Source organism: Lontra canadensis, unplaced genomic scaffold, assembly GCF_010015895.1.
Source record: "Lontra canadensis isolate GAN:19392208 unplaced genomic scaffold, GSC_riverotter_1.0 scaffold1, whole genome shotgun sequence".
NCBI classification, from domain to species: Eukaryota; Metazoa; Chordata; class Mammalia; order Carnivora; family Mustelidae; genus Lontra; species Lontra canadensis.
Genome location: NW_022630995.1, coordinates 100,551,139 through 100,567,205, shown reverse-complemented (window position 1 = coordinate 100,567,205; position 16,067 = coordinate 100,551,139). Strand labels below are relative to the sequence as shown.

At 33.1% G+C, this 16,067-nt stretch overlaps 1 protein-coding gene across 2 annotated transcripts in view; it reads right to left on the bottom strand.

The window, feature by feature from the left end:
• The window catches only part of TBCK (TBC1 domain containing kinase), a 207,843-nt gene that overhangs the window by 135,350 nt on the left and 56,426 nt on the right, over positions 1 to 16,067 (bottom strand). For both annotated transcript variants that reach the window (XM_032860374.1, XM_032860366.1), the window contains exons 6-9: positions 10,725 to 10,866; positions 5,440 to 5,500; positions 1,984 to 2,045; positions 847 to 908 (exon numbers count right to left, since the gene is read on the bottom strand). In XM_032860374.1, the coding sequence (XP_032716265.1) occupies positions 847 to 908; positions 1,984 to 2,045; positions 5,440 to 5,500; positions 10,725 to 10,866 (327 nt within the window). The remainder of the gene's footprint in view (positions 1 to 846; positions 909 to 1,983; positions 2,046 to 5,439; positions 5,501 to 10,724; positions 10,867 to 16,067) is intronic.

The window sequence follows — 16,067 nt, the reverse complement described above, 5'->3', positions numbered from 1 at the left end:
TACAGAAAATAATAATAACCTATCCTTAGCAGAGTCTAGATGAATACTTGTATATAAAAATGAAATGGCTGTACGCAAATGTTGAATTTTTTCCCTTTTGTGCTTTTTGCTCTTATAATCTATCAAAGATTATTATATATGAGCATCTTCATTTTTTACTTTTCCCTTGACCATGATTTACCTGTGTTACTGAATATCTTAATTAAAATTCTGAACTAATAATGCCTTTTGGTTTTCTTCCTCCTCTCTTAATGTGGCATTAAACATAAAAACATAAAAATTATGTTTTTAATACCATTCCACTCTTCCTAACATGTATTGATAAAGATGTTTTTCTAAAGACTAATTAGAATATATTATTTTCAAATATCATATACTTAAGGAGTTTAGTAAAGATAACTGTAAGGCTAACAGTGATATCACCAAATGAAAACAAATAATAATACTGATAAGAAATCCTTTTATATTACCAATAATTATTAGTAAACCTCACCATTTATTGAAGTTCTAGGTTAAATACAATTGCTTTTGTTGTAATTTCTCTTGTCATTCATGTTTGGGAATATCTACAATTTAGCCTATTTTCTAATTAGAGACTAGGAAATGAACCAGTAACTTCTTTGGGAATGTGCCAGTTTTCTGACAGTGGTTTAATTACTGTTTTCTTCTTTTATTAATACATATTAGTGCCATAACTAACAGTTATGATACTAGTGTCAATTATGTATTCTTATATATATGTAAATATTCTTATTTAATCCATTACTATTATAAGTAATAAGAAAAACCACAAATACTTTTATACTAAAGATAACAGCATAATCTCTAAGTCTTAATAATATAAACCTCTTGGAAGGGTGGAAGGTGAGACACTTCTTCAAAAGATTTATCACATTTTCGGGAAGGTCCTGGTAAATAACAACAAAAAAAAAAGAATTATTTAAAATGATCCACTTAAAAAACATATTTTACTCACACTAGTCAAAAAGGCTAAAATTAACAAGTCAGGAAACAACAGATGTTGGCAAGGATGCAGAGAAAGGGGAACCTTCTTACACTGTTGATGGGAATGCAAACTGGTGCAGCCACTCTGGAAAACAGCATGAAGGTTCCCCAAAAAGTTGAAAACAGAGCTAACCTATAACCCAGCAACTGCACTACTAGAAGTTTATTGAAAAGACACAAACATAGTGATTTGAAGGGGTACATGGACCCCAGTGTTTATAGTATCAGTGTCCATAATAGCCAAACTATGGAAAGAGCCCAGATGTCCATCAACAGGTGAATGGATAAAGAAGATGGGGTATGTATACATAATAGAATATTACTCAGCCATCAAAAAGTGGAATCTTGTCATTTGCAACAACGTGGATGGAACTAGAGGGTATTATGCTAAGCAAAATAATAAGCCAACCAGAGAAAGACAATTGTTATATGATTTCACTCATGTGGAATTTAAGAAACAAAACAGAGGAGCAAAGGGGAAGGGAGGGAAAAATAAAACAAGACATGATCAGAGAGGGGGACAAACCATGAGACTCTTAACCATAGGAAATAAACTGAGGATTGCTGGAGGGGAGGGGATAGGGAATAGGGAAACTGGTTGATGGGCATTAAGGAGGGCATGTGATATAATGAGCACTGGGTGTCATATGCAACTGACAAATCACTAAATTCTACCTCTGAAACTAATAACATACTATATGTTAATTAAATTGAATTTAAATAAAACATTTTTTAAAAAGAAAAGAATTATTTAAAATGATCCATTTAAAAATATATTTTACTCAAATGTTTGCTATTCTAGGACATTTTGATTTTTCTAATAAGTCTTTTATTTGGACTTTATACTAATTTATATTAGCTTATCACTCTGTGAAAAAACAAAAATCTGAACAGAAATAAACATAACTTTAAAATATCTTGCTGTTAGATCTCAAGTATACAAAATACATACATTTCAATAACAGATTAATGACAAACCTTTATGATGTCCAGACAGCCATGCTCTTCGGCCAGAACTATTATAGTGTCATCTACGCAATCTGTAAAACAGAAAAATTGTATGAAGTAATGCTAATTTTCTTATTTATCAGAACTGAACTCAGATAATTTTTTTAAAAATTGTGTTATGCACTTTTGGAACCTGGAATATTAAAAGGCTTGTGACTTTGTTAAGCTTTGTTACATGTTTTGATAAACATAAAGACTTTAAACACTAAATATTAATTGAATTACAGATACTAGAAGATAGCCACTTAAATAATGACAAAAAGCAGTGGTTCAAGATAAAGATTCTCTTGTAATGCACATACATGTAATGCACATATACATATTATTCTTTTGCATTTGCATAATTTGGAGAATGTACACATATCTCTGGGGATTTAAAGTATACATTTTACAATACATATCAAAATATTAATACCAAACTTTAATGAACTAGAACAAACAATCCTAAAATCTGTATTGAGCCACAAAAGACCTTGAATAGCCAAAACAATCTTGAAAAAGAACAAAACTGGAGATATCATGATTCCAGATTTCAAGAAATACTACAAAGCTGTAGTAATCAAAACAGCCAACAAAAAAACCCCAAATCTTGCCATTTGCACGACGTGGATGGAACTAGAGGGTATTATGCTAAGTGAAATAAATCAGTCAGAGAAAGGCAAATACCATATGATCTCTCTGATATGAGGAATTTGAGAGGAAGGGTGGGGGGTCATTGGGGGAAGGGAGGGAAAAAAACAAACAAGATGGGACTGCAGAGGGAGACAAACCATAAGAGACTCTTAATCTCAGAAAACAAACTAAGGGTTGCTGAGGGTGGCGGGGTTGGGATAGGGTGGCTGGGTTATGGACATTCGGGAGGGTATGTGCTATGGTGGGTGCTGTGAACTGTGTAAGACTGATGATTCACAGACCTGTACCCCTGAAACAAATAATACATTATATGTTAATAAAAACAAACAAACAAAAACCAGTATGGTACTGACACAAAAACAGACACACAGATTAACGGAACAGAATAGTAAGCCCAGAAATAAATTCATGCTTACAGGGCCAAATTTATCTTCCACCTAAGAGGCAGAATATGCAATGGGAAAAAAAGACAGTCTCTTCAACAAATTCTCTTAGGAAAACTGGACAGCCACATGCAAAAGATGAAACTGGACCACTTTCTTACACCATACACAAAAATAAACTAAAAATGGGTTAAGGACCTAACTATAGGGGTGCCTGGGTGGTTCAGTCAGTTAAGCAACTGCCTTTGGCTCAGGTCATGATCTCAGCATCCTGGGATGGAGCCCCTCATTAGTCTCCCTGCTCAGAGGGAGTTTGCCTCTCCCTTTCCCTCTGCTCCTCCTCCCCATTTGTGCTCTCTCTGTGTCTCAAATAAATAAATACAATCTTTAAAAAAAAAAAAAAAAAGGACCTGTGAGACCTGAAACCGTAAAAATCCTAATAGAGATAACAGGCAGGAATTTCTCTGACATTGGATGTAGCAGCATCTTTCTAGATATGTCCCCTGAAACAAAGCAAAGATATTGCTAGGACTACATCAAAATAAAAAGTTTGTATAGTGATGGAAAAAAACAACAAAAATAAAAGACAACCATCGAAAGGGTAAAGATATTTGCAAATGACATATCCGATAAAGGGTTAGTTTCCAAAATATATAAAGAACTTAAACAACTCTTTAATCACTATACTGTAAATCTGAAACTAATATAACACTGTATGTTAACTATACTGTAATTTAAAATAAAATAAAAAAGAATTTATATAATTCAACATCTAAAAAAAAAAATCCAACTAAAAATGGGCTGAAGACATGAACAGACATTTCTCCAAAGACATACAGATGGTTAACAGACACATGAAAAAAGTGTTCAATATTACTCATAATCAGGGAAATGCAAAGCAAAATCTCAATGAGATACCACCTCACACCTGTCAGGCTAAAATAAAAAAAAAATACAAGAAACAATAAATGTTGGCAAGGATGCAGAAAAAAAGGAACCCTTGTGCACTGTTGGTAGGAAAGCACACTGGTACAGCCTCTGTGAAAAACAGCATGGAGGCTCCTCAAAATATTAAAGATAGAAGTAACATGATCCAGTAATCCCAGTACTGGGTGTTTACCCAAAGAATAAAAAACACTAATTCAAAAAGATATATGCACCCCTATGTTTATTACAGCATTATTTATAATAGTCAAATTATGGAAGCAGCCCAAGTGTCCACTGATAGATGAATAGATAACAAAGATGTGGTGTGTATATACACAACGGAATATTATTTAGCTACAAAAAGGAGCAGATTCTTGCCATTTGCAGCAACATGTATGGGTCTAGAGAGTATAACGCCAAGTGAAATAAGTTAGAGAAAGACAAATACCATATGATCTCACTCATTTGTGGAATTTAAGAATCAAAACAAATGAAGAAAAAGAAATAAAAAAAAACCAGACTCAACTATAGAGAAAAAACTGATGGTTACCAGAGAGGAGATGGGTGGGCGGGGGCAGGTGAAACAGGTGAGGGAACTAAAAGTACATTTATCATGATGAGGACTGAGTAACGTCTATACATTGTTGAATCACTACATTGTACACCTGAAATTAATATAACACGGTATGTTAACTACACTGAAATTAAAATTATAAAAATAATAAGGTCTAAGTTTAGTCTGTAGACCATATTAAGAAATCTCTAAGACTCCTTAAAAGCCTTATTATCAATATTTGAAACTAAACATTGTAAATATGGTAACATTTTGTGCAATTATATTTATAATTCATTATTATTTGATATTTATTGATACTTTTCAGTACATATTCTTATTTGTAAACCCTATTAACATGGACATTAATTTGTCACTCTTTTACATAAAGTGCTCTATCAGTTTTTCTCTCCTTTATTACCGCATGTGCTTAATTTATTCTACTCTGAAGTAGATTACATACATTTATGTAAACTTGAATTAAACATTATGATCTAATATACATGTAAAATAAATGAGCTTGTTATAAGGAAAAATAAATATTCTTCTCAGTCATTATTCACACATGATTCATCAAACAGAAACTCAAAACTTAAGCTAAGTTGTCTGAAGGTAAACTACTACAGAGAAGTTTATTTATTCTCATATTTTGATTTCAGAACTTCGTTTACTTGGCTAGATCATGAAGCTAAGAAAATACTTTTCTACATTATAATTTCTTAATGAGTAAGAAAAGCACTACAATAATACTTCAGAAGGCACTCTTAAGTTGTCCTATTACTGCTTACCACTGATCATTAGAACATTAAAGAAATTCAGGATATTTCAGTGTATTCACTTTTTTAGAACACATTCTTAATGTGTATGATTACTAACAGTCACTAAAGATTATATTTGTAGTTGAAACATAATAATTTGTGAGACACTTACCTAATGTAAGCAAAAATTTTAGTCTTTCAGAAATATCCAAGCTCTGAAATAATTTTCTTCCCTGAATAAAACAGGAAAACAAATTCATGTTAACATTTACATCTTTTTTCAGGGAGGCATTTTTCCCCCCAGAGATGAAAATGATTTTATCGGGTATCTCTTTTTTTCTTCAGAGGTTTTATTTGACTTTTAAAGTAGCGTCACTAAGGAAAATGTATCGGTTTGACATTCAAACATTTCATATATTTAAGGATCATTACATTCTAGTTTAGAATCAAACATACTTCACTTTTGAGAGCTATATATATTTGGTTGTCTAGAGAGATTCCAGGCCACCAGGAGCCTTATGTAAGGGACTAAGATGACCCTGGGAAAGATTCATATTATCCTTACATTCACCCAACTAATACTTACTTATATATCATTATCCAGGTAATCTGCTGTCTCCATTAAGAAACATTCAATGACATGCCTTCCTCCTTCCACAATGAATTAGACAACCATCCTTTGTGTTCCCAAAGCACCTGCTATATTTATTTTAAGATACATATATTGTATTTTGTTTCCTTATTATTCAGCTTCAGGGTGCTGCTTGAAATAGAGTCTGGAATCAGTCATAACTTCAACAATTAATGTGTCAAGCAACAATTGTGTGCCAAATTGGACTTCTGGCCACAAGCTATATAACTTGGGCAAATACTTAACCACCTTAGGTTACACTTTTCTCATTTATAAAACTGGAACATTAACTGTACATGCCATAGAGGTTGCAGTGAAGATTACAGAAATGTATAAAAAAGTACCTCACATTTTTTGCACATAGAAAATCATTCATAAATGTTGGCTATTATTCTTTTTTTTTACAAACAAATTAAACGTACAGGATCCTTTAAGTAGTCTTAGAAGGAAAGTCTTAAGAAGATAGCCTGGTCTTTATGTGGAGAAAAAAAGACTCTTTTTGTTTTGTTTTGTTTTGTTTTTTTAATAAAGAGAGAGCAAAAATATTTCTTAAAGTGTCGCTCCCTGCTCCCATTCTCTTGGAGCTGACTTGTTAGTGCCTCATTCTTCTCCTGTGCCCCATCAGGAAGCGGCATTAAAGACTTATGAAATTAGGGGCACCTGGTTGGCTCGGTGGGTTAAGCCTCTGCCTTAGGCTCGGGTCATGGTCTTAGGGTCCTGGGATTGAGCCCCACATCAGGCTCTCTGCTCAGCAGGGAACTTGCTTCTCCCTCTCTCTCTGCCTGCCTTTCTGCCTACTTGTGATCTCTCTCCGTCAAATACAAAAAATCTTAAAAAAAAAAAAAAGACTTATGAAATTAGAACTACAGGTAGAGAGATCATTGAAAAAAAGTTGCCATTCCTCTCTCAATTTTTTACATTATCTTATTAATCTTTAAGAAATACAGGTTTGATTTTATCAATATCTTGTTTAAAAATTTAAATGGTCCCCCAAGCCTTATATATCAATATCTTGTTTAAAAATTTAAATCGTCCCCCATGCCTATGTAACTTAAAGACAAACTTCTCAATTTAGCATTCAAAATCTCCTAGATATCTTTTCAATGTAGGTTCTTAGTATGTATCTACCTGTGATGCACACACACTCACACACACACACACACACACACACACACAAAGCAGCTCAATTTGATTACTTGCAATACAGTGAATATACTCTGCCTATATGATGATATGATATGATTGATGATTACATAAGATCATATGATTTTGGCTTATGTTACTTTCCTACAGTAATTTTTCTTCATTGTTATCAAAATTTTATATATATCCTTAATTGCATTGCCACTCTTGAATGTTAATTTTGTGAGTTAAAGATTTCAAAATTCAAATTACTTTCTCTCAGCATTTTGATGACATTGTGCCACTGTTTTCTAACATCCACATTTCTAAGAGATTTAACGCCAATCTCATTCTCGGTAGGTAGTATGTCTTTTCTGACACATTTTAAGATTTTCTCACTGACACTGATAAAGTCATCATAGCTTACTAAAGGCAGGCTGGTGTGTTAAGAGTACAGCTTTGGGTATAGTTGATGGGTACAAATCTGCTCAAGTACTTACTATGATGTAACTAGGACAGGCTGCTTAATTTTTCTGTACCTCAATTTCCTGATCTGTAAACTAAAGATAACAATTAGACAAACTTTATAAGACTGTTGTGAGTACTGATTAAGATAACAGAGATTTATAAATGTATCTGACTTTTGAAAAGTTCTTAATAAATGTCACCCATTATTTCATTACTGGTTGTCTCGTAAAAGTTTAGTATATGATTTCTAGGTATTTGTTGTTATATGTCGTGCTTTTTTAAAAAATTTGTTCTACAAGGTAATTAGAGGGTTCTTTCAAACAAAGAAATTTACACTCAGCTTCTGATACTACTATATGATAGATATGAGAATATCTGGCTCTATCCTCCCTATTTATTTATTTATTTATTTAAGATTTTATCTATTTATTTGACACAGAGAGAGATCACAAGTAGACAGAGAGAGAGGGGTAAGCAGGCTCCCTGCTGAGCAGGGAGCCCGATGCAGGGCTCGATCCCAGAACCCTGAGATCATGACCTGAGCCAAAGATAGATGCTTACCAACTGAGCCACCCAGGCGTCCCTCTCCCTGTCTTTTAAAATTTATCTTTTCAATCTCTTTATTTCTTTGAGACATAATCTAGGATAATTACTCAGCTTTACTTTCTACCTTCAGTGTGTCTAGTTTCCTCTGATCCATCTAGTTATTTCAATAGTTACATTTTTTTTCTCTTAAAATTCTTAACTGGTTCTTCTTTTCAGTAAATATTCTTGATGAATAGTTTCTATAATTGTTTCACAAGTGAAATTGTTTCCTTTATCTCCTAAAGAACACATACTTTTATATTAAAGTCTTTTCAATGGTGTAAATTCTTCTATTTGTTGTTTCCTTTTTATTGCAGATATATGTATTTACATCATATATCATATTGTAGATGTATTGTTTTAGGTGTTTGGTATTTCCTAGATATGTACTCACCTATATACATCTTCTGGACTATGGAAACTTCTGGGCAGCAGGGTGGCTATACAGCCTTCTGGTGACATAGCAAGAATTTCCTAGCAAACCTGTTTTGGTATAATTTTTCCTCTATTTCCCAGGATTTCTAGTGTACAAACATTCCCTTTTTAGTTATTAGTGTGCTATTAATGTATATCTTAATATTTTATATCAATTCTAAAGCTTTGATGAGGTAGAGGGAGATTTAAGCTTATGTTCAATATGCCATTCTAAAACTAGACGGTCTAAACTTAAGCATCACTTAAAATGTCATGAAGTCCCTATTATGAAATTAATATTTCCTTTCTTGGAATTCACATAGTTCTTCTGTGTTTATCTTCAAAGTTTATGGATTTGAATTAAATTATAAGCTCTTTGACAATGTGTCTTAATCACAGTTTACTGCCTAATGCATCTGTCATGATGTTATACACAGAGTAATTAGTCATCTATATTTGTTGAATTGAATTACTCATATAAGACACACCCTGGGGGCGCCTGGGTGGCTCAGTGTGTTAAAGCCTCTGCCTTCGGCTTGGGTCGTGGTCCCAGGGTCCTGGGATCAAGCCCCGCATCAGGCTCCCTGCTTAGCAGGGAGCCTGCTTCCCTTCCCCTCTCTCTGCCTGCCTCTCTTCCTACTTGTGATTTCTGTCTGTCAAATAAATAAATAAAATCTTAAAAGAAAAAGACACACCCTGATCATTAGTAGAGTTTAGATATATGTGATGTAATAAAAAGGAAAAGCTGTAAATTTCACATTTACACTTACACTTCACATTCAGCATTCCAATGAGAATTTTCATTTAGGCTATGATTTTAAACAAAAGTGAGATTTGCTATCATTTAATATCAATGAAAAGTAAAATGGCATTTTCCCTTACAAAAAGCAGTGCCAATATGTAAATTATTTTATGATTAAAAGTACAATCATAAAAATTATAATATTTTTCTTAATCATAAAATATTTTAGTACAGTAAAAGATAACAGTGATGGACTATTTGCTATGTAACACACCATACTTATTTCATTTAGTTTTTCAAACAATTATATAATATAGACAAAAAATTTCTGCTTGTACAGACCTCAATGTCCAAGTAAAGTACACAAATGTGACACATGCTATAGTAGAAGAGGACAGCAAGGAAGATAAGGACCTAATGCTGGCAGGTATTTGAAAGTAGGACTGAGAGACTGTTAGTTGTCCCTCCAAATCCATTCTCATTGCTTTCTCCATATTTATGTGTCCCAGCTAAAGACTGTATTTTTAGTGTCCCTTGTACAGATGCGCAATGTGGCCACGTAAGTAAATTGTCATCAATGAAATGTAAAGGGTTGACATTTGCACTTTTAGATCATCTTCTTAAAGAACAATTACCATGAACTCACTTATCTCCTTCCCTTATGCCTAAAAGGTGATAAAGAAACAACTTTGGAAACCAGACGTTTGAGATTGGTGGAGCCATAGCCTAGCTTTGTGCATGACATGGACTGCTGTTAAATCAGGGAAAGAACATCCATGTTCTTTAAGCTACTATATTTTTAATTTCTTTCTTTTCAATAGCAATTTGGTCTTTGCCCTAATAAATATAGAGAGTGTCTGAGAAAGATCTCATAAAACACAACTCAACTACTAAGTGATTCTTGTAAGAAAACAACAGGAGAGAGAAGAAGGTATTTTGGGAAAAAAGAATACCACAGAAAGGGGGACCATGAAGATATCAAAGAGTACACATAGCTTTAGGGTAACTCTTTCTAGAACTGTTTAATTTTTTATACTTAGTACAATATAAATTCTTTATATTTAGTAAAGTATAAACACTTTATAAAGATACCAAAATGATAAGCAAATAAATTGTCAAACAGGATTTTTTAATAAGTCATACTGAGATTTAAGCCTTTTTTCCCTTATATCTAGTCAATCCACAAAGCAAAAACATGTTACTAAATAGCTTTCTTATCAGAAAACTTATTTTAGGGGTTCCTGGGTGGCTCAGTCATTAAGTGTCTGCCTTCGGCTCAGGTCATGATCCTGGGGTCCTGGGATTGATCCCTGCATTGGGCTCCCTGCTCAGTGGGAAGCCTGCTTCTCCCTCTCCCGCTCCCCCTGCTTGTATTCCCTCTCTCGCTGTGTCTTTCTGTCAAATAAATAAATAAAATCTTTAAAAAAAAAGAGAAAAACTTATTTTAATAAGCACACAATTTCTTTTTATCAGTCTAATATTTCTCTATACATACCACACAAAGCTCAAATAAAATGATTCCAAGAGACCACACATCTGATTTTGGGCCAGAAGGCAATGGTTTTTCACTTGATACATGATCAGTGGTTTTGAAAATTCCTTGTGCAATTACCTCAGGTGCCAAGTATGATGGATACCTGCAATGGTACATTAAACAAATGAACAGTTACTACAAACTACAAAGGGAGAAAAAGTAGTACTACAAGTTTACTATCTGTTTGATAAGATATATGTAAAAGTCCAGTGCAATTAAATTAAAAATTTTTGCTAGGAAGATTTTAATCTAACCATCATAATACAGGTCTTTCATGTCCAGAAATCAAGAGAAAATATATATATGCGTCTTAAATAATTTTAAAACTATTATGTCTCTCTGAAGCATTAATTCCTTTCTTTGCTTTCCCCTCTTTTTAATACATTGCCATCTTGTAGTAGTCTGTTTTCAGGTGTTTTCTTTTCCTCCTTATTGTCTGTCTTCTCCTTACACTTAACTATTAATTAAAGTGCATTTTAACTTGGAAAATAGTACATATTCTTTTGAGTAGAAATGTCAACACCTTTAAAGAAACATAAACTGAAAACTAAAATTCTCCCCCATTTCTGTGCTCTAGGCACCCATACATATTTATAGATATAGATAAACTTGACCATCCATCACCACTACCCCACAGGGCAGCATACTATACATTCTACTCTGCACAACTTTTTTTTTTCACTTAAAGTATATTTTAGAGATTATTCTATAAAAATAAGTCTAGAATGTCTTATTCTCTTTGAAAACTGCCAACAATTATATTGTGCTAATAATGCACTTAATTAAGAAAAATGCACTAAATTTATTTGACCAAACACTGAAGAACATTTTGAAAGTTTCATTCCAACATGGATAATCAATTGAACCCTATTCCATTTATTGAAAATGCTATCTACTCCCAACTAGTCCACAGTACCAGTTTCTACCACAAAGAAAATCTCTACATACATGTTGATTTGCATCTTGGCTCCCTATTTTGTTCCACTGGTAAATTTGCTGACACTGTACCATTATACTATCTTAAGTCTATAACATTATATAAGTAATTGCCAATAATTGCTAAGACTAGTCCTCTCAAAACACACACATCTTTTTCCAAAATCTATAAAGAACTTACCAAACTCAACACCCAAAGAACAAGTAATCCAGTCAAGAAATGGGCAGAAGACATGAACAGACTTTTCTCCAAAGAAGATGTACAAATGGCCAACAGACACATGAAAAAATGCTCAACATCATCACTTAACATCAAGGAAATACAAATAAAAAACAATGAGTTACCAACTCACACCAGTCAGAATGGCTAAAATTAACAAGTCAGGAAACAAGAGATATTGGTAAGGATGTGAACAGAGGGATATCCCTTTACACTGTTGGTGTGAATGCAAGCTGGTACAGCCACTCTGGAAAACAGTATGGAGGTTCCTCAAAAAGTGAAAACAGAGCTACCCTATGACCCAGCAATTGCCCTACTAGGTATATACCCCAAAGTTACAAATGTAGTGATCTGAAGGGGCACATGCACCCCATTGTTTATAGCAGCAATGTCCACAATAGCCAAACTATGGAAAGGGTCCAGATGTCCAACAACAGATGAATGGATAAAGAAGATGCGGTATGTATATATATAATGGAATATTACACAGCCATAAAAAATGAAATCTTGCCATTCGCAACAACGTGGATGGAACTAGAGGGTATTATGCTAAGCAAAATAAGTCAGTCAGAGAAAGACTAGTGTCATATGATTTCACTCATATGTGCAATTTAAGAAATGAAACAGAGGAGTAAAGGGGAAGGGAGGAAAAAATGAAATGAGATGAAATCAGAGAGAGGGACAAACCGTAAGAGACTCTTAACCATAGGAAATAAACTGAGGGTTGCTGGAGGGGAGTGGGGTTGGGAATGGAGAAAATGGGTGACGGGCATGAAAGAGGGCATGTGATGTAATGAGCACTCGGTGTTATATGCAACTGATGAATCATTGAACTCTATCTCTGAAATTAATAATATATTATATGTTAATTAATTGAATTTAAATTAAAAAATAAAATGTTGACTCTCCCCCACCCCCCAAAAAACCACATACACCTTTTAATTTCTCTGTAGGAGTGTTTAGGTACTTTTCAGATGTTTGTTCTCTCTATATATACATTTAGAACTATCTTGTCAACTTGTTTCTCTCTTTCTTCCTCCCTTTCTCTCTCTCTCTCTCACACACACACACACACAGAGGTGGAATTTTTATTGGAATTAGATCAAATGTAACACAGGTTGGGGAGAATTGGCATTTTTCTGATACCTACCCTAACAATCTATGAGCAAGTATCTATATTTATTTAGGCCTTTCATAATGTCTTTTTAAAAAAAGATTTACATTTCTTTCACAGGGGTGCTTTCACAGAAGTAAAATATCTGCTTAGATTCTTATTAGGTATTTCACATTCTTTTGCTGATGTGTAAATAATTTCTTTGTATTAGTTTTGTATCTAGCAACATCACTAAACCCTCAACATTTATGGGAGAATTCTTTTGAGTAGTCTGTAGATAAGCAAATCAGTTACGCTTAACTGATTTGTTTATAGTAACAGTTTTGTTTCCTCCTTTCTATAATTATAATTTTTAGTTCTTTTGCTGCCTTCTGTGGTAAAATTGCTAATATGAAAATAACTGCTGATAGTTGACCTCTTTGTCTTTTCTTTTTTTTAAGATTTATTTATTTATTTAGTTGACAGACAGAGATCACAAGTAGGCAGAGAGTCAGGCAGAGAGAGAGGAGAGGAAGCATGCTCCCTGTTGAGCAGAGCCCGATGTGGGTTTCAATCCCAGGACCCTGGGATCATGATCTGAGCTGAAGGCAGAGGCTTTAATCCACTGAGCCACCCAGGTGTGCCCTGATCCTCATCTTTTAAAATACTTTTAACCTTTCACCATCATAGTTTCTCTGCAGAAATTTCTGTCAGTGTTAACCATGAAGAAATTTTGAAAATTTTGAACACCTTTTCTTTTTATTACAAAAAGAACAAATGATTCTTTTCCTTTTATATGTTAATGAGTTTAAATACATTAATTAATTACCTAATGTTTAACCAACCTTGCATTCCTGGACTTTTTGTTTCTACTAATTTCACTTTGAAAATTGAAAATTTTATTTTCTTTATATATAATTTATAATATATATAATAAATTATAAATTTTACAAATAAAATTTCATTATATATCTATATATAGATATATATAAAATTTCTTTTCCTTGCCCAACTGCATTCATTAGTACCAGGTATACACTGGCATATGATAGTGGTGTTAGTAAATGTTTTGTTTTAAACCTACTAACTTTGGGGTTGAAATCTATCTACTAACAGGGAGATATAAATAGATGGGTGATTTTCACTACATTAAGGAAATAGTTACATAGTTCCTTTTTATTAAGAATTTAATAAAGAATGTTATCATAAATCTATCAGTTGTTTTTAAGAGAACACAGAAATGATTACTTGATCTTTTTTACTTTTGATATATTGTCCTATTGAATTATGTTTATAGATTGCCTAAACCATCTGTATATTGGTAGAATAAACCACACTTGATAGTATCTTCTATATGCTTCTGGTTCTTGTTAACTTTTCTATAGAATTTTTTATATTAATATAACATATTTATATTATATAATAACAGATAATCAAATATGGGTATGATTTATATTTAAATATTTTATGCGGTACCTAGGGAAGACCAGGATTAATGTTATACTAGCTTATGAAAAAGGATATTGCAAGCTTTTCCTTTAAAAATAACTTTGAGGGCGCCTGAGTGGCTCAGTTGGTGAAGTGACTGCCTTCGGCTCAGGTCATGATCTCAGAGTCCTGGGATTGAGTCCCACATCAGGCTCCCAGCTCCATGGGGAGTCTGCTTCCCCCTCTGACCTTCTACCCTCTCATGCTCTCTCTCACTCTCTCTCTCTCAAATAAATAAATAAAAAAATAAAAATAAGCTTGAAATGTATAGTATTGTAATTTAAATGGCAACAAATTTAACCACTACGTACAGGTTTGGTAGAATTTGCCTGTGAGTCAATCCAGGTATCTCTGTAGGGAGAGGTAATTCCTTCTACATTTCTATAATTGGTATTAGATTTTAAAATTTTCTTTGGGATTATGTTTTGGTATTTTTGTATTGTATTTCCCTTTCTTTTATTCTAGTTTTCAAATTTGCTCAGAGCTAAGCAAAAAAATAATTTATTGAGTCTTCTAATGTTCTCTACCTCTCTAGTTATTTTTCCTTTACTGTACCTTATTTTGTGCATTTGAGTAAGCCATCTTTTTGCTGATTAGGCTAACTAATAAATGTCTTTTTTTTAAGATTTTATTTATTTATTTGACAGAAATCACAAGTAGGCAGAGAGGCAGGCAGAGAGAGAGAGAGAGAGAGGGAAGCAGGCTCCCTGCTGAGCAGAGAGCCCGATGTGGGGATCGATCCCAGAACCCTTGGATCATGACCTGAGCTGAAGGCAGAGGCTTTAACTCACTGAGCCACCCAGGCGCCCCTAATAAATGTTTTTATTACAGATGTATTTCTTTTTGTCTCTCAGTACTTTACTATAGTCTGGTGATAGATGTTATAGAAACTTGGTATAAGTTAACTTCAGTATACTTTACTAAAGATAAAAATTTGTATTTATAAAGTACAGTAAAATTTTTAGCAGGAAATTCAATGGTAAATATAAAGGAATTGGTAAGAAAATCGTGTTATTGTATAAAATATTTTCCTATCACACTAAAACACTGTTAAAGTCTTCTGTCTTCTAAACTCATAAATGTAAGCCATTTTATTTAATAAAAAAGACAAAGCCTTTATAAACAGTATATTCTAAAAAATGTGTCAAACTGCTAACTTTAATTTTCTAATGAATTCATTTTATGACTAATTCCACAAAACCTTAAGTTGATCTGCTGAGATGGAAATTATTTCTCCTCCCAGTGAATCCCCATGGTATTTTATCTGTATCTTTCTTGTAGTTTTCAAATGATTATAAGATACTTACTTTACTTGTTTTATATATGACATAAAAGTCTGTACACAATATGTAATACTATACATTTTTATGTTTTGTTTTTGTTTATGCTTATATTTAGTATACAAAAATTCACCCTTCTTTAAAACAAACAAACTTGAGGGCACTGGTGTATCTTATTCATTTTTATAAACCCTCAACAACTACCAATAAAATTTAAATATAAGATATACTCAGTAAATTTTTGTTAAAAAATAGTATTTCTGGGTGTCTGGGTGGCGCAGTCCCTT